This window comes from Stigmatopora nigra, chromosome 12, assembly GCF_051989575.1.
Source record: "Stigmatopora nigra isolate UIUO_SnigA chromosome 12, RoL_Snig_1.1, whole genome shotgun sequence".
Classification (NCBI taxonomy): domain Eukaryota; kingdom Metazoa; phylum Chordata; class Actinopteri; order Syngnathiformes; family Syngnathidae; genus Stigmatopora; species Stigmatopora nigra.
The window spans coordinates 4,658,196-4,675,836 of record NC_135519.1 but is presented as its reverse complement, the minus strand read 5'-3'; the positions used below and the strand labels follow the sequence as shown (position 1 = coordinate 4,675,836).

Below are 17,641 nucleotides of genomic sequence, written 5' to 3'. Positions count from 1 at the left end.
CCTGTACCATAGGTGGCAGTATGCAATAATGAACTTCCATCTAGCATTGTTTATATGGCATTTATATGCTGTACAGTATTGGTGGGGATGCATTGACGTTTGTTTCCATTGAGAAAAACGTCATATTTGACCCCGCCCCTCTATTCCTTAGTAATTTAGGAAATTTCACCGTTCACTTGGATTGCGTGTTATTTTCAAACCGCCACTTTCGAAGAATCCTGCATTTACACGGTTTAATGGAAGCCGTTTTGAAATGCAAACCCGAGGATTTAGACGATTATTACGGTTTATTAGGGTGTGATGAGTTATCATCGGTAAGTTGCTGATGAATGATGCTCGGCCTGTAATTAAACGAGTTATTGATTCAAAACCAAACGGAGAAACGATAAAAATGGATTAATGCATAATTCGCATTAAGAGCTAAAGGAATTTGGTGTCAGCTGTTTTGGGAGCTTTTTTGACGTCTCTTTCCAAACCCACAAATGGCTTTCCTACTTTTTATTGACAAAGCTATAAAATCACACCGAGAAATAGATATTGACAGCATTTTTATAGTCTACTTACTCGGATGCAAATATAATAATTGGCAATATCATTACACACATTCAACTATGTATACATGGTCCTAACTTGGGTACTTTTGTCTTTCCAGACAGAACAAATTGTGAATGAATACAAGATCAGAGCCTTGGCATGCCACCCAGACAAGGACCTAGACAACCCCAGAGCAGGTACTCTCTACTTAACTCTTATTGTGCCATTGACAACGATAGACGTCCAATTATGTGAGTTTCTTCACCCTATGACTTCCCCCTTTTCAAATGGATTAGACGTCTATTGTTGTCAGTAGTCGGTTTTACCAAAATATTATATTGTATTTTAGTGGGTTGTATTTGTCTATGTTATACGATTTTGCTTTATGATATTACGTTTTTTTTTTTGTTGTTGTTGTTTTTTGCAGTGTTAGAGTTTCAAAAACTTCAGGAAGCCAAAGAGGTTTTATGCAATGACGCAACAAGAAAAAATTACGATCTTTGGAAAAGAAGTGGAATTGTGATACCATTCCAAGACTGGCAGGCCTTAAAGGACTGTGTGAAAACGGTGAGTCATGTCTTTATTTGGTATTTTAGCGAGGAAAATGGCTTTTACGATCTAAGTTGAAACATGTTTGCAGTCAATGCACTGGGCTGTAAGAAATAAGAAGGAACCCATGCTGGAGGCTGTAAAGGCAGAAAGAGAAATCACTGGGAATTTTGAGGATGTTTGTCGCCAGCCTGAAGCGTCGACAATCCACTCACAAGAAGATTTATCTTCAAGTAAATCATCTGGAAATTCCAATCAATATCTCAAACTTTTTTTCAGTCACCTATCTCTTTTCCAAGCTTTAAAAATGCCAATAAACACACTTTTTCTTTTGCTAACTAGACGATGACTGCCGACACCGTTTCCGTTGGGCTGCTGACTCACCATCCACCCTGCTGCAGAAGTTCCGTAATTATGATATTTAAATTGACATCTTATTATTTCTCGTGTTCAAACTGTGATGTTGTGTGTAAAGTTTGATGAAAGTGTGAAATATTATCAAATCAAGTGAAAGAAACCCAAAACTCGGTAGATATTTAGGAAGTAATAGATGATATTAGCCTTTTAATCACATAAAAGTGCCATTATTTCAATCCAAACATTCATTCATTTTTAGTAACCTTTCACTTTTGCAGCCAATCCAAACTATTATCTCAATTTCGTAATTGAGAATTGATGTTCACTTATATGTGCCTTGATGGCCAGACATAAGTTGTAGTCATAGTATGTAAAATTGATATTCCTAGAGTATACAAATACGTGATCATTAAAATATACTTTAATATCGGTAATATTGTCTCATCTTTACTGCACAAATCAATTTTTATTTTAAATGACAATAACGAGTCATTTCCAAATAATTGTCCGCTAGGCGTCACCAAAACACCCCGTGACGTCACAGATAAAGACAAAAGCACCAGTGGTAGTCCAACATCTCGTCGGGTGCGGTGGCTCGCACCTGTAATCCAAGCTTCTGGGAGGCTGAGACTGGCGGAGCATTTGAGCTCAGGAGTTCCGATCTGCAGCTGACTATGTCGAATGGGTGTCCGCACTAAGTTCGGTATCGATATGGTGCTCCTGGGGGAGCTCACGAGTACCAGGTCGTCTAAAGAGGGGTGCACCGGCCCAGGTCGGCAACGGAGCAGGTCAAAGCCCCCGTACTGCTCAGTAGTGGGGTCGCGCCTGTGAGTAGTCACTGTAGTGCAGCCTATGCAAAATAACGCGACTCAGTCTTTTATACTCATATTTGATGCCTTAGCCTGCAAGAGATACTGCTCAACCAATTTTAAAAAAATGATTTATTTCAATTACCATTATAAAGGCAGTTTATTTCTGCAAAAATAATGACTAATTATCATACTCCATACCCCCTTCTGGTTAAACTTTGCCACTTGCAAGTGTCATCATTTTGCTGACGGCTGATTTCTTGAGTTGATGTATTGATCAAAAAGTGATAAAGTCCAGAATGTGGGTCTACCCTGCAGTACCACCAATCGCCACTGGGTACAGTCAAAACAGGGAACACATCTTTGAGTGCAGCAACTGTGCACAATCAATGAGTTAAACAGGCACACGCTTTTATATCAGTACTTGTCGACTAAACACACAAGATGTCGCCATTGTCCGTGGCAACGTCACACATTTTTTAGTCAAAACCACTAGGAGTGCAGTCTGACATCGCCGGGCATGGTGGCGCATGCCTGTAATCCATGCTTCTGGGAGGCTGAGACTGGTGGAGTGTTTGAGCTCAGGACTTCTGAGCTGCAGTGGGCTATGTCGAGCGGGTGTCCACACTAAGTTCGGTATCGATATGGTGCTCCCAGGGGAGCTTGGGACCACCAGGTCACCTAAGGAGGGCTGCACCGGCCCAGGTCGGCAACGGAGCAGGTCAAAGGCCCCATGTCGATCAGTAGTGGGATCGCGCCTGTGAGTAGACGCTGTAGTGCAGCTTGAGCAAAATGGCCCGACTCAGTCTTTTTAAACATCATCAATCTATTCTAAAATACAACATAACTCAAATACTCAGTACTGTGATGTCAATAAATGTAACGGTCATTTTATTGCTTGACTAAAATATATATTTTTGATTCCTATACACTGTCTCCTAGTGAAAGGTGATAGTAAGGGCGCATCTACTTTGTGAATGTGCAATTATAAAATATTTGAGCTAAAAATTATGCTTTTGAACTCATGCTTCGGGGTATTTCTAAGGAGGCGCACCCCTCTATTTATGATAAATGTTGTTTAAAAAGACTGAGTCAGGCTATTTTTCTCAGGCTGCACTACAGTGTCTACTCACAGGCGCGATCCCACTACTGATCAGCACGGGGGCTTTGACCTGCTCCGTTGCCGACCTGGGCCGGTGCACCCCTCCTTAGGCGACCTGATGGTCCTGAGCTCCCTCAGGAACACCATATCGATGCCGAACTTAGTGCAGACACCTGTTCGACATGGTCCACTGCAGTTCAGAAGTCCTGAGCTCAAGCATTCCACCAGTCTCAGCCTCCCAGAAGCGTGGATTACAAGTACGAGCCACCGCACCCGGCGAGATGCTCCACTACCACTAGTGGTTTTGTCTAGATCTGTGATGTCACGATGTGGTTTAGAGACACCTAGCGGACAAGTATGTGAAAATGAAAATTACAAATGTGTCGCGCAAAACTGACATCAACACGTCATTAGCGTGCGACAGTAAACCAAGAGCGAAGGGCACATCGCCGTCTACGATGAAATGCGGAAGACTTCTTCTAATTTATAATTACAAGAATTTTTGGATCCAAATTATGAATTTTAGACGACATTCACCTCTAATGCTTTCCGTCTAAAAGGGATCCGGAAAAATATATTGAGGAAGAATAATTGCTCTTCGATCTGCTTCATGTTAAGTAAGTCATGTCGTAAAAACAGTGCGTTGTGTGCATTTTACTGGCCACTAAAAGCTCGAGATCGTGTTTAAAAAAATCTAATCGGATGAATGGTCCTGAAGAATGATCGGAAAAAATGATAAAATGCTCATTTGTGCTTAACAGCTATGCACGTGTTGCATATGTAAAGCAGCCAGGATGACACCGGAGGCTGCCGTTTCTGCCACTTCTACCGTCTCTACATCTCCAACCATCAGCAGCACTCCAACCAAGAGGGACCACTACTGGGTCCGATCCTTTGTTGCTGGAGGTAGGACCTAACACATTGTTATTATTCAGCCTCGTGGAGACATTGTGATCCTTGCTTTCCTCTATTTCTCATGTCCACTGCCCACCTTATTTATCCTCCAGTGAGTGTGTACTTGTATAAGCCAACACAAAAATGTTAGATCGTTCTTTATGTAGAAATACAGTACAAGGATGGCCAACTCTAGTCCTCAAGAGCCATTATATGGTCTGTTTTTCCGTGTCTCGATCCACCAAAACACATGAGTAAAATAATGAGGGTCGGTATCAAGCTTTTTGACAGCTTGCATTTGAAGTGAATGGATACATGTTTATTTGCTGCCACCCACTTGTTTTTATAAGTCACATGATGTCCATCATCTTCAATGGCACTGAAATATACCCACATTTTTTAATGTAAATGCTGATTTGAAGTTTATTTTTTTGCGATAGGTGTGGCAGGATGCTGTGCCAAGACGACTATCGCTCCCCTGGACAGAATCAAGATTCTGCTTCAAGCCCAGAATCCTCACTACAAACACTTAGGTAAAGTATCTCCAAATAAGGACTAAAGTGACTTCAATCCTCTCATCAAATTTTTGTGCATAGGTGTGTTTTCCACTCTCAAAGCCGTGCCCCAAAAAGAAGGCTTCCGGGGTTTGTATAAGGGAAATGGGGCCATGATGGTGAGGATATTTCCCTACGGTGCCATCCAGTTCATGGCTTTTGACAATTATAAAAAGGTAGAGTGCTTCTGTTGTTGTCAAAGTCATCACTCCAATTTGCCACTAAACCTTGTCTTTATTTTTTAAATTGGCTTTTCAGATGCTCAGTAAACAAGTTGGGATCGCCGGCCCTATTCACCGCCTTTTAGCCGGATCTATGGCAGGTATGACGGCGGTGATATTTACTTATCCGCTGGACGTGGTTCGAGCCAGACTGGCTTTCCAGGTGACCGGGTACCATCGCTACACTGGAATCGTCAACGCTTTTCAGACCATTTATTCCAAGGTGAGGTATCGGTCATCACGTTGGTCGGAAAGTAGTATTCAGGCCCACTCACAGTTTTTGGTATTGCGGCACAGGAAGGTGGATTTTTAGGCTTCTACCGGGGGCTTACACCCACTCTCATTGGAATGGCTCCTTATGCAGGTGAAAAAAATATATATCTTCATATTTTCCCCATTTTTATTTCATCGCTATAAAGAGTGAAGGGTGATTTCATCACATGTGTTTTAACCCCGCAGGTTTCTCCTTCTTTACCTTCGGCACTCTAAAAAGCCTGGGCTTAAAACACTTCCCCGAAACGTTGGGTCGGCCGTCCTCGGACAACCCCGACGTGCTGGTTTTAAAGACCAAAGTCAACCTTTTGTGCGGCGGTGTCGCCGGTGCCATTGCTCAAACAATATCGTAAGCCTGGCGCTCCCTCCCCGCTGAAATGGCACACTCTAAAATAAATGTACTTTTGTTTGTTCGTTCTACCAGCTATCCTTTAGACGTTGCTCGGCGAAGGATGCAACTGGGATCTGTACTTCCTGACTCGCATAAGTGTGTGTAAGTACTGATGCCTTTTTATAATACTGTAAACATAGTGTGATTCTAAGTCATAGAAGAAGAGAGGCAATGAGTGTGTACTCTGTCCCTTTTGACAGGTCCCTGAGCAAAACACTTTCGTATGTATACACGGAGTACGGCATTAAGAACGGCTTATATCGAGGCCTCTCTCTCAATTATATCCGATGCGTGCCGTCTCAAGCCGTGGCCTTCACCACTTACGAGTTCATGAAGCAGCTACTCCATCTAAACTAAAGGAAGAAGCTCAGCCGGTATGTTAGTGGTTTCCAATGACGGCCCTGGCCGAATTGTAAACGATTAGTTTCATTTGATTTTGCTAGATTGGCTTTTGGATTTTTATTTTTTACCTTTTTGTTTACACACTATATGGGTATTTTCCCATGATCTCAAAACGAGGTAAATAAATACACGAATAGTAATAGAAAAGCAAAATGAATTTGAGCTTGATTATAAATACTTAGGCATTTGACTTTTTAGCCAAACATCATATCCCAAAGATGAGATGTTTTGTCCAATTTTAATTAGAGTGCACTTACCTATTCTTAAATCAACAATTTGATGACGAGAAGATATTGTTATAGACAATGGTATTATTATTATTACTGCCAACATACTCTAATATGTAAAGCTAGACCATAGGAAAATCCTCCAATGAAATGTTTAAATATAATGTAATTTAAAAAAAATCTAGAATTTATATAATCACAGGATAATGCTTTATTTAATTAAATTGTGCAGTAATTTTTGAATGCACATTTTAATCAAATCTCAAAAGTCAAGCTACCTCTGTTTATTCCGATTTTAATGACAAGCAAGTATATTAAAACAGGCAGCTGGAAACAATGATTAAATCAGCAAATGATAAACTATATTTCTAGCATATTACAAAATTATATTTAAATGACTTTTTTATTTTATTTTGTGATGACTTTGAGAAAACTGAAATCAAACTTCGGGTCATTTCAGGGCTTTAGTAGAAATATTTGGGGTGCCACCATCAGTGTGTTAGCCTTAAAGACAAACAGAATGCAGTCTATTTATTTTTTGACATTTTCAAAAACTGACAAGTTTTTCTTAATGCTTTCTCTTTCTGCCAAACTTTTTAACTCATTCAGTTGTAATCTGCAGCGTTTGGGATTTTTAATGTCGGCGGCGTCCATGTTTGAATCTCCGATGAATGTACGTAGATCCGAAAATTGCACTTTAACTGTTTACTATTTATTGATTCTTTGCTTACAAAAACAATTGTTCTTTGCAGTTTTTGATGGGCAAATTTATGCATAAAAAACATGTCAGGTTTTTCTTTTTTTTTTTTTAAACTGTCATTGATTGCAATAGATGATCTTTGGCAACCAATGACTTTATTTTAATCAAGTTAACTGGCCTTCATGCTTTTAAATGGTAAAACTTGTTTACATCTGTCCCCCAGAAAGCATGTTTATTTTCCCTCATTATCAAAAACAGAATTAATGACTTAAATGTGTATATTACATACTTTTAGCTATTACAGAATGTGCTTTGCTACTTGATCAATTTAAGTTTTAAGAAATGACTGAAAAAAGGCCTTCAAATGTCAATACTGCATTATTTAACCTGTCTGTTTATTTGTATTTTTATTTTTTGAAAGTGGGTGACATTAAATAGTGTTCTAATTAGTCCACTCAAAACTGTCATCTTGCTTTTATTTTTTTGTGTATGAGTACCGCTGTACTGTAACATTTGCATCCTCCCAGGCATTGCATTGTCTATTATCACATCAAAATTTGACTTTTAAATTTGACCTGTCGTATGAAGGGAGGCTTCAATCAAAACTGGGTTATTTGGATTAGTAAATGAAGCAAGGAGTGCCAGTCACTGTTGTTATCGTCCAGCACCGCCCACTTCTGCTTTGCAGAGTTACGCATTCTTGTGGCATTTGTGTAAGAGAAGTGAGGACATTGGGCAAATTGATTTTTGTACTGGCCGAGCTGAGGCGAATGGGCATCGCAATTGATTGTTTTTAATCCGGAAAAGTCTTTTTTTTTTCTTCCCTTTTTTTTGCTCTCTTCCCATCCATGCCGTCTTACACAGTGACCATCGTCACGGGGAGCCAGTGGTTTGCGGGGACGGACGATTACGTCTACGTAACGCTGGTGGGAACCGAGGCCTGCAGCGAGAGGGCTCTGCTGGATAAGCCGCTCTACAATGACTTTGAACGTGGCGCGGTAAGTAAAACTCGCCGCTGATATTTAGGATGGTCCCAATGCAATTGCTGTGTTGACATTTACATACTATGGATCTTGATGTCTTATTGTTGTATTCATTTTACCTGTTTTTTAATAGTTTTTGGATTTAATTAATCACTAGAAATGATTCTAATCATGAAAGAAATACTATACTCATTGAAAATTGGGGTCTGTATCACATGTTAAAATTGTGGCTGACTTGAAACATAAATTTAGTTTATTCTAAATATTTATAAAAAAAAGTAGAAAATATGTTTTATTATGTGTTTATGAATGTTTAACTAATTACAATGTGTACCGTTTCGCATTTCCCAACATGTCATCTTGGACATTTCTCGCACAATAGGTGCTTTTAGTTTTTTTTTTTTTACACACCTGTTCTTTTTACACTGACCCCACCCCCTTTCTTGTGTAAACTGAAACGAGCTTCCTATTGGCAGCCAAATTCTGCACACTGCTCTTCAATTATTTGGCAGGCTTTGTCCCTTCTCAAGATCCAAGACCACCCATTCCATTTAATCGATGAATCATGAACACTTTCTGTTGTCCCTTTCCTCACCCAAGTCCAAAGTTTAGGCAATTAGTCCGATCAAAAAGTCATTTCTGGTTGAGAACAACACCATGTTATCATCACCATGAGTAACAATAAGAATTTTAGTCACTTTCTATTTGTTTTGGAGCTTTTCAGGTTATTTGAAACCAATACTTTGGCGTGGTCCTTTCTACTCACTGGTTCCCATTGTCAATGTCGCTGGGGAATTTGTATTCACAGACTGTCCTCCCAGTTTCAATGAATTGTAGACAATGGCAGGGAATTTAGTTCCTTTTGGCTCATGATTTCTATTGGAAATCAATTAGAAAAATATGTGGATGGTTTTTTTGGGGGGGTCAAAATTTGGGGTCATTTACGGTCGCACGAAAACATTTGAGACCAAAAAAAATCCCTTTTTATTTCCATTCACAAAAACAATGAAATGTCCAAAATGTATGTTTTTATTGATAAATGTAGGATTTCTTCTCCCCCAAAGAAGACATTCCAATCCTTTGTTTTATCCGGTTTCAGGTGGATTCCTACCTGGTGAGGGTTGACGAGAACCTAGGCGAGCTTTTATTGGTGAAGCTTGAGAAGAGGAAGTACTGGGTGCAAGACGACTGGTACTGCAGTTACGTCTCGGTCAAGACTCCAGAGGGAGACAACGTGCTCTTCCCTTGCTACCGCTGGTTGGTGGACGATAAGGAAGTGGTGCTGAGAGATGGGAAAGGTACACTCACCACCCAGATAGCCACAGCTCACCCTGTTGACCCGCCTCGCCATGTTCCCCCCTTAGCTCGCCTGCCTCAGGATGACAAAATCTCCGTACTGAAGCAGCACCGTCAGAATGAGCTGGAAAGCAGGCGCAAGGTCTTCGGGTAGGATTGGCGCGAGGCCTTTGGTGGGCCGATCGACCCCTTCTCGTCTTTTGTCCCGTTCAGGTGGATGGAGTGGAGACCTGGCTTTCCCATGAGCATCGACGCCAAGAGACACCGGGATTTGCCCCGAGACATTCAGTTTGACAGCGAGAAAGGAGTGGATTTCGTGTTAAACTACAGTAAAGCGTATGTTTCGCCGGGATTCCTGCCGCCATGACGGCTCTTAAAAGCTCATTTTTGCTGTTTCCAGAATCGAGAACCTGTTTGTCAACCACTTCATGCACATGTTCCAATCATCCTGGAGCGACTTTGCCGATTTCGAGAGGATCTTTTTGAGAATCAAAAACACCATCTCAGGTCAGCCTCCGACGGGGTCCGGGATTCCGATATCCGATGGCTTGGTCACTCTTGTGCACTTCAGAATATGTGATGCAACACTGGAAGGAGGATTTCATGTTCGGCTACCAATTCCTCAATGGTTGCAATCCCGTCGTCATCCGGAAGGTGGACAAGATTCCCGACAAGTTCCCCGTCACTGACAAGATGGTGGCTGTCAGTCTGGAGAGATCGTTGACTCTAGAACAGGAGGTGAAGGTGAGGTTCTCGGCGGACAGTCCGATGGATGGATGGATGGATCCCACCATTATTTGTAATCTGTTGTGCTTCCAGGCTGGCAACGTCTACATGGTGGACTACGAGGTGTTGAATGGTATCAAAGCCAACTGTACGGATCCGTGCACGCTGCAATACCTGGCAGCTCCCATCTGCCTTCTGTACAAAAACATGCAGAACAAGATTGTGCCGATAGCCATACAGGTATGCTGCTATTAAAGCCATTGCCATCCATGGATTTGAGGCGTTGATAATTATGTAATGTATAGGATTAATAGAAAAGAGATCATTTCCATTTTTAATTTTTTTTTCTCTTGTCCCACTCAACAAAGTTACCCGATCTGACGTAAACAGCGCCAATTTCAGTGAAATCGTAAATGAACAATGACTGAAATGCATTTTCCTGTTTTTGAAAGAAAAGGCTAATACTGTACTTCATCCTATTTTTTTTATGTTTCCCTATTTCATTTCCCAAATCAATCAATCTTCCAGTTGGCTCAGACTCCGGGTGAGGACAACCCCATCTTCTTACCCACGGATGAGCCTTATGACTGGCTTTTGGCCAAAATCTGGGTGCGCTCGGCCGACTTCCAGCACCACCAGAACATCACACATTTGCTCAGGACGCACCTGATCTCTGAGATGTTCGCCGTGGCCATGTTCAGACAGCTCCCCGCCGTCCACCCCGTCTACAAGGTAGCGAGTTCGCTCTCCGAGCCGACTGAAGTGACACCCTGGCCAAATACATGTCTTCATTCGCAGCTACTCATTCCGCATGTCCGCTTCACCATCGCCATTAACACCAAAGCCAGAGAGCAGCTCATCTGTGAGTGCGGGATTTTTGACAAGGTGAGAATAGTGATGTGAAATCGTAATGCCCTTAGTAGTACTCAACAGAAGAAGCTCCTAAATCCGATTTTTTCCGTGTTGCAAATGGCTGTCAAGGCAAACGCCACAGGTGGAGGCGGTCACATGCAGCTGGTCGGGAAGGCCAACAAAGCCCTGACCTTCAGGTCGCTCTGCTTTCCCGACACGATCAAAGCTCGCGGCATGGACAGCCAGGAGGAAGTGCCCACCTACTTCTACAGGGACGACGGTTACAAAGTGTGGGAGGCCACCAAGAGGTCAGAACAGTCTGGTTTGGCCATTAGAAATAGTAAAACAGGCGTTTGAAGAAAGCCCCCAAATCCCCTTCTTAATGCCAGTTTTGTAATTGGGTACCTCAATTTATACCACATCAACCTTCTATTCGAAGCTTTGTCGCCGACGTGGTGACTTTTTACTACGGCAGCAACGAGAAGGTCCAACGAGACGAGGAAATCCAAGCTTTTGTGAAAGACGTGCGTACGTCCGGGATGCAGGACTGGGATTCCTGCGGTGGGTACAGTCGATGGGGGGCCACCAGGCCACCCACATCCGGACCAGGCCTGTTTCTCAATATTACACTTTCCTGCAGAGTTCCCCAAATCGCTGGAGTCTCGCGAAGAACTGATCGAGTATTTGACCGTCATTGTGTTCACCGCGTCGGCTCAACATGCTGCTGTCAACTTCGGACAAGTATGTCAAAATTGCTAAATAATACTAAATTACGACGTGCTTGAAAGAAAATAACACAAGTGTACTTCCAAAAAAACAAGTACGACTGGTGCTCATGGATTCCCAATGCCCCCTCCACTATGCGAAGACCTCCCCCCACGCAGAAGGGTTTAGCCGACGTGGACCTGATCATCAACAGCCTTCCGGACCGGGGGCGCTCCAGCTGGCACCTGGGCGCCGTCTGGGCTCTCAGTCAGTACCAGGAGAACGAGGTAGGCAGTTCGCCAAAAGTTCGTCCCAGTCGGGAGACTCGGCCAAGCTTCTGCTCCCTCTGTGGCGCCCTCTAGCTCTACTTGGGATCGTACCCGGACGAGCACTTTGTGGAGAAGCCCGTCAAGGTGGCCATGGAGAAATTCAGGAAGAGCTTGGCTGAAATTAGCGCCGCCATCAAGACCCGGAACCAGGGCAAGAATCTGCCCTACTACAACATGTCCCCCGATAAGATACCCAATAGTGTTGCTGTGTGAATGCGAATGTATTTGTCGTCTCAAGCGCAATAAAATGACGGATTCACCTCTTGGTGTCGTCACCTACATTCTCTCACCACACAAAATAATACATTGACAAAACCATGGCTTGGTTCATTCATCCTCTCAAGGGTTGCCAGAGAGGGGAAAAAACAGTCTTACTATATAACATGCTCTTATATTTCCTTCTAAAATAGCCTTACTGTTTACCATAGTCATCTGTTTTTGACCAAAAAGCCTGACTATGTTCATCAGGGGTGCCTAACTCTGGTCCTCGAGGGACCCTCTCCACTTTGTTTTCCAGGTCTCCCTCCTCCAACACCTGAATCAAATCATCAGGATCATTATCGAGCTTCTGGACAGCTTTCTGTCTCGGTTACTTCATACTAATTGATTCCAGGTCTTACTAGTTGATTCCAACCTTTTTGCCTGGAACATCCAAGTACTCATTGTGACATCGCCAGCTGGTAAATGTTAGGATGACACTGCTATATCCAGTACTTAAAAAAAAAAAAGCCTTCCGGTGTCGAAAGCAGCATTTAAAAGGGCTCGAGGAGGAGACTAACAATCATTTGGGAGCAACTCCCATATCTGCCTTCACTTGTCTTCAGGCTTTTCAATCATAGAGAGTCATGCCCTCGTACATGGTGACCGTCGCCACGGGAACTCAAGGCAGGTCGGGGACAAATAATTCCATCTACATCACGCTGGTAGGAACCCTGGGTTGCAGCCAGAAGACCATTTTGGATAAATCGCTACATGATGACTTTGAAAGAGGATCAGTAAGTCGCACTTCATAGTGTTTTTTTTTCTTTTTAAATATGCTTCCAAGGAAACATCTGCAGATATATAAAAAAAAAAAGGGGGTGTCATGTTACGCCCCACCGCCTGAAGGAAGTATGCGAGTTAGACTTATATAACCCTTCCAATGCTTCTACCGAGAAAACATTGACGTGATTAATTTGGATGTTTTTTTTATATTGGAATTCCAGCTTGATGGATGATTGAAGGGCTTTCCATTCTTGTCCTGTCAAGACTTGAGCTCTCAATGTTTTTTTCATAACTTGGTTATGTTATCAACCAAGTCCTCAAACGAGTTCAACCCTGGCTTGGGTTCAAACGGATGGCTCAAAGCCGACATCCGCAAATTTGGTTTGCCTGGCGAAAGGAGATATGTCAATCAATGGTAGTTTAATGTGATAGCAGGCTGAAAAGTTGACACATTTGGATTTTTGTGGTCAACTATGACATATTAAATAACTACATTTTCTCAATAATCAGGCTGGTCACAATTAAGGGTGCTAGAGGTCTAATCCATTTTGACTGGGAGGGGCCAATGACACTCATCTGAAATGGATTGAACGTCTGGCGCCCTTAGTATAAAGTATTTACCTATATCTGTGATTTTGATGACCATTGGGAAAGTGTACCAAATTGGCAGTTTTGACAAGAATCCCAACCACAAACATTGACATATTTGCTCACAGGTGGATTCCTTCCCAATAACGGTGGAGGAGAACCTGGGTGAGATTGTGTTGCTGAAGCTGCAGAAGAAAGCGCGCTTGGCAAAGGACGACTGGTACGCCAGATATGTCTCGGTGAGGACTCCGGGCGGAGAAGACCTGGACTTTCCTTGCTATCGCTGGCTGGTAGATGACAAAGAAGTGGTGCTGCGGGATGGGCGAGGTATTCCGAAATGGCCCATCTTGGGACTTTCGTCATTCACATGTTTTGTTGTTCCATCAGCTCAATTGCCTCAGGACGAAAAGACGGGCCTGCTCAGGCAGCACCGAAAAGAAGAGCTGGAAATGAGACGCAAAGCCTATGGGTAAGCTGATTCTGACCAATAACCCGTTGGCGAGAAGCCTGCACTGTGACGGCCTGTCGTACCTTGAAGGTGGACCTGGTGGCAGCCGGGATTTCCTATGAGCATCGACGCCAAGAGATACCGAGATTTACCCCGGGATATTCAATTTGACACCGACAAAGGACTGGATTTTGTGCTAAACTACAGCAAAGCGTACGTATTGCCTTGAATGATATGGCACGCACAGTCATGTCTTCCAGACTCGGAAGACTTGGCAGCCCATCCAAAGTTGTGACAGTGAATTAATTGCCTTGCAGAATCAGCAACCTTTTCTTGAACCACTTGGTACACATGTTCCAGTCATCTTGGAAGGACTTTGCTGATTTTAAAAAGATCTTTTTGAGGATCAAAAACAACAGTTCAGGTCCGCCTCCCCTGCTTTGGTTTGTTTGACTTTGTTCAATCTTTGATTTGATGTAAATGTCACCTTTTCCTGCAGAGTACGTGATGCAACACTGGAAAGAGGATTTCCTATTTGGCTACCAGTTCCTGAATGGTTGCAATCCCGTCCTCATCCAAAAAATCGGCACAATTCCCCCAAAGTTTCCTGTTACCAATGACATGGTGGCTGGCAGCCTGGAGAGGGGCTTGACTCTGGACCAGGAAGTCAAGGTACATCACTACGACTCTTGAAAGCATGACTTTAAACCTCAGACCCTGTCATTTTTGATTCTGGGCTCTTATATTATGATGGCTCCAGGCTGGTAACATCTACATGGTGGATTACGAAGTGTTAGATGGCATCAAAGCCAATGACACGGACCCTCGCGCCCCACAATACATGACAGCGCCCATTTGTCTTCTGTACAAGAATACAGAGGACGACGTCATCCCAATAGCCATACAGGTAAGTTGAGGAGCAGCTAGTCTCCGGCTACTTTAACACTCTTATCTCTCCTTGCGTGTCAGTTGGCTCAGAGTCCAGGTGAGAGCAACCCCATCTTCCTGCCTTCAGACGGCGAGTACGACTGGCTCCTGGCCAAGATGTGGGTGCGTTCGTCCGACTTCCAGCATCATCAGACGGTCACACACTTGCTGAGGACACATCTAATGTCTGAGATGTTTGCTATCGCCATGTTCAGACAGCTCGCCGCTGTCCACCCCGTCTTCAAGGTGACAACTTTGGTTCATAAAACGCGATAGATAGCCTGTATAACTGAGCTTCTTCTTCACAGCTACTCGTTCCGCACATCCGTTTCACCATTGCCATTAACACCAAGGCCAGAGAGGAGCTGATCTGTGAGCGGGGTCTCTTCGATAAGGTCAGTTTTTGAGGCACTAGAGATGTCCTATATTGGATGTATGTATTATTTTATATTTATATTAATGTATAATTATTAATGAACCCTTCCTTGTCCCCACTTGAAGGCAAACGCCACAGGTGGAGGTGGTCACGTCCAACTGGTTCAGAAGGTCATGAAGACCCTGACCTTTACTTCTCTCTGCTTCCCCGATGAGATGGTAGCTCGTGGCATGGACAGCGAGCAGGAGGTACCCCCCTACTTCTACAGAAACGATGGCCGCAAAGTGTGGGAGGCCACCAAGAGGTAAAGCCCAGTCGTAGGAACCAAGACTTTTTACCCATACTTGACTTTTCCTCTCTCAGCTTTGTGTTCGACGTCATCCACGCGTACTACAGTGGCGATGAAGAGGTTCGGGGAGACCCGGAAATCCAGGCTTTTGTCAAAGATGTACACGACAATGGCATGAGAGACTTCCATCAAAGCGGTAGGTAACGTTGGGCCGCGCCATGCGTATCATACGCAAGAAATTGCTAATGACTCGCTGACTGCGTGCAGAATTCCCTCAATCGCTTCAATCCCGCGAGGAACTGATCCAATATTTGACCATCATTGTGTTCACTGCCTCAGCCCAACACGCAGCCGTCAACTTTGGACAAGTATGCCGCCCCGTTTGCCGTTTCTCGCAGAAATGTCACTTCCGCCGGCTTCAATGTGAAAATCTCTCTCTCTCCCATGGCAAAGTATGACTGGTACGCCTGGATTCCTAACGCTCCATCCACCATGCGGAAGCCTCCGCCCGATCGGAAAGGTTCAGCGGACATGAGCCTGATCATGGCAACCCTCCCGGATCGAGGTCGTTCCACGTGGCACTTGGGGGCGGTTTGGGCGCTCAGCCAGTACCAGAAGAATGAGGTAACTTCTACGACGCGTAGGCGATCACGTCCGTCCCGAGAAGTTGCCCGCACTGACGCGTTTTCTTTCCAGATCTACTTGGGAATATATCCCGACGGGCACTTTGTGGATGAAAAGATCAACGCTTACATAGAGAAGTTCCAGAAGACTCTGAAAGAGATCGGCGAGGGCATCCAGGCCAGGAACCGTGAGCTGAAATGTCCTTACTCCTACATGTCGCCCGATAAGATACCCAACAGTGTGGCTATTTAACCCACTGGCTGGTAAGCCTTTTTCTCTTAAAAAACGACACAAAATAGTAAGGCTTTATTCCATTAAAAATAACATTATAGAATCCCATTTGGGAAACATGTTCTCTTAATTGTTTCTAAATATTTGTAGACAAGACCTTCAAATGATTACAAAAGGTAATTGTAGCTACTTGGTAGCCTAGTGGTTAACTCACTTGTCCCCCGTCTGGGAGACCTGGGTACGATTCCCATTTGTGACACTTTTTCATTAGTTGTTTCTGTGGACTTCTTGTCAAAACACTCAAATGATTACTAGGGAAAGTGTAGTCACTTGGTTGGCGCAGAGGTTAGTTCACTGGACTCCCGTCCGGGAGACCTGGGTACGATTCCCGCTGTCGGCACACATTTTCACTTAGTTATTTCTGTGTATTTCTTGGAAAGACACTCAAATGATTACAGAGAAAAGTGTTGTCACTTGGTTGGCGCAGAGGTTAGTTCACAGGTTTCCTGTCTGGGAGACCTGGGTTCGATTCCCGCTGTCGTCGTTTGGCTGATCACTACAGCATGTAGTCTGGAAAATGGAACAAGGGGAAGAAAAAAAAAGAAAAACTTTTTAATTTTTATGAAACACTTAGTCATACTTTTCAGCAAAAGGTTATATTCCGAACTGCCTTCGGCAGTTCGGAAGACACTTGATGGACCTGTCTGTGCGAAAGGCGTTCTCGGGTCGGCCTTCGGCCGACCCTCGACCGCTTGCTTGGTCAGTGAACCGCCGACACCGGGAAGCGAACTCACGTTCCCTCCGTGCAAAGGCGAGTGTGCAACCCACTACACCAACTCGTGCCCCACTTATACATAGGTGTTGAAACGTTTTATCCAAGGAAATGGGGTGAAACACTTAGTCATTTTTTGGACAAAATGCTTCATCCACTACTGAAGACTTATACACTTAAACACTTAGGCATTAGAAATTAATTCTTTTAACTGAATAATATTTGGAAAATCTTTGCCTGCACTGGGATTTGAACCCAGGACCACAGAGGTGAAAGACTGATGACTTATACTTTTACCTCATTCATTTACCTGAAACACTTAGTCATTTTTTGGACAAAATGCTTCATCCACTACTAAAGACTTATAGTTAGACACTTATCCATTATTACTTTTATCTTTAACTGAATAATATTTGGAAAATCTTTGCATGCACTGGGATTTGAACCCAGGACCACAGAGGTGAAAGACTGATGACTTATCCACTGGGCCACCACCCG

The 17,641-nt window shown here is 43.5% G+C and overlaps 4 protein-coding genes and 1 long non-coding RNA gene across 5 annotated transcripts; 4 read left to right on the top strand and 1 right to left on the bottom strand.

Annotated features, from left to right (window-relative positions):
- The first annotated feature begins 66 nt into the window (after positions 1 to 66).
- On the top strand, positions 67 to 1,874 carry dnajc12 (DnaJ (Hsp40) homolog, subfamily C, member 12). Its single transcript, XM_077729775.1, has 5 exons — positions 67 to 314; positions 653 to 731; positions 962 to 1,101; positions 1,175 to 1,316; positions 1,426 to 1,874. Exons 1-5 carry the CDS (start codon positions 237 to 239, stop codon positions 1,506 to 1,508), a joined length of 522 nt encoding a protein of 173 aa, XP_077585901.1. The 5' UTR covers positions 67 to 236; the 3' UTR covers positions 1,509 to 1,874.
- On the bottom strand, positions 1,635 to 3,025 carry LOC144205415 (uncharacterized). The gene is made up of 2 exons (XR_013328082.1): positions 2,451 to 3,025; positions 1,635 to 2,290 (listed from the first exon to the last, which is right to left on the bottom strand). It is a non-coding gene; the product is annotated as an uncharacterized LOC144205415 (long non-coding RNA).
- A 625-nt stretch (positions 3,026 to 3,650) lies between these two features.
- slc25a16 (solute carrier family 25 member 16) lies at positions 3,651 to 7,467 on the top strand. The gene is made up of 9 exons (XM_077729618.1): positions 3,651 to 3,968; positions 4,113 to 4,257; positions 4,686 to 4,778; positions 4,842 to 4,975; positions 5,058 to 5,243; positions 5,318 to 5,384; positions 5,480 to 5,642; positions 5,718 to 5,786; positions 5,885 to 7,467. The coding sequence occupies exons 2-9, from the start codon at positions 4,146 to 4,148 to the stop codon at positions 6,039 to 6,041; spliced, it is 981 nt and encodes a 326-aa protein (XP_077585744.1). The 5' UTR covers positions 3,651 to 3,968; positions 4,113 to 4,145; the 3' UTR covers positions 6,042 to 7,467.
- A 246-nt stretch (positions 7,468 to 7,713) lies between these two features.
- LOC144205287 (polyunsaturated fatty acid 5-lipoxygenase-like) lies at positions 7,714 to 12,167 on the top strand. Its single transcript, XM_077729550.1, has 14 exons — positions 7,714 to 8,011; positions 9,096 to 9,294; positions 9,361 to 9,442; positions 9,506 to 9,628; positions 9,693 to 9,799; positions 9,864 to 10,036; positions 10,112 to 10,258; positions 10,547 to 10,750; positions 10,817 to 10,903; positions 11,000 to 11,178; positions 11,310 to 11,431; positions 11,511 to 11,611; positions 11,692 to 11,862; positions 11,938 to 12,167. The coding sequence occupies exons 1-14, from the start codon at positions 7,862 to 7,864 to the stop codon at positions 12,115 to 12,117; spliced, it is 2,025 nt and encodes a 674-aa protein (XP_077585676.1). The 5' UTR covers positions 7,714 to 7,861; the 3' UTR covers positions 12,118 to 12,167.
- A 481-nt stretch (positions 12,168 to 12,648) lies between these two features.
- On the top strand, positions 12,649 to 17,413 carry LOC144205260 (polyunsaturated fatty acid 5-lipoxygenase-like). The gene is made up of 14 exons (XM_077729497.1): positions 12,649 to 12,899; positions 13,605 to 13,803; positions 13,864 to 13,945; positions 14,015 to 14,137; positions 14,242 to 14,348; positions 14,424 to 14,596; positions 14,685 to 14,831; positions 14,894 to 15,097; positions 15,160 to 15,246; positions 15,353 to 15,531; positions 15,591 to 15,712; positions 15,784 to 15,884; positions 15,970 to 16,140; positions 16,213 to 17,413. The coding sequence occupies exons 1-14, from the start codon at positions 12,750 to 12,752 to the stop codon at positions 16,390 to 16,392; spliced, it is 2,025 nt and encodes a 674-aa protein (XP_077585623.1). The 5' UTR covers positions 12,649 to 12,749; the 3' UTR covers positions 16,393 to 17,413.
- Positions 17,414 to 17,641: the final 228 nt, after the last annotated feature.

Coding starts and splice junctions, on each gene's coding strand:
- slc25a16 (XM_077729618.1), top strand. CDS start 4,146: ATGACACCGGAGGCTGCCGTTTCTGCCACTTCTACCGTCTCTACATCT. Junction 4,258..4,685: donor CCGATCCTTTGTTGCTGGAG/GTAGGACCTAAC, acceptor TTTTTGCGATAG/GTGTGGCAGGATGCTGTGCC. Junction 5,643..5,717: donor GCCATTGCTCAAACAATATC/GTAAGCCTGGCG, acceptor TCGTTCTACCAG/CTATCCTTTAGACGTTGCTC.
- LOC144205260 (XM_077729497.1), top strand. CDS start 12,750: ATGCCCTCGTACATGGTGACCGTCGCCACGGGAACTCAAGGCAGGTCG. Junction 15,247..15,352: donor AGCGGGGTCTCTTCGATAAG/GTCAGTTTTTGA, acceptor CCCCACTTGAAG/GCAAACGCCACAGGTGGAGG. Junction 15,885..15,969: donor CAGCCGTCAACTTTGGACAA/GTATGCCGCCCC, acceptor CCCATGGCAAAG/TATGACTGGTACGCCTGGAT.
- dnajc12 (XM_077729775.1), top strand. CDS start 237: ATGGAAGCCGTTTTGAAATGCAAACCCGAGGATTTAGACGATTATTAC. Junction 732..961: donor CCTAGACAACCCCAGAGCAG/GTACTCTCTACT, acceptor TGTTTTTTGCAG/TGTTAGAGTTTCAAAAACTT. Junction 1,102..1,174: donor TAAAGGACTGTGTGAAAACG/GTGAGTCATGTC, acceptor ACATGTTTGCAG/TCAATGCACTGGGCTGTAAG.
- LOC144205287 (XM_077729550.1), top strand. CDS start 7,862: ATGCCGTCTTACACAGTGACCATCGTCACGGGGAGCCAGTGGTTTGCG. Junction 9,295..9,360: donor GGTGCTGAGAGATGGGAAAG/GTACACTCACCA, acceptor TTCCCCCCTTAG/CTCGCCTGCCTCAGGATGAC. Junction 10,904..10,999: donor AGTGCGGGATTTTTGACAAG/GTGAGAATAGTG, acceptor ATGGCTGTCAAG/GCAAACGCCACAGGTGGAGG.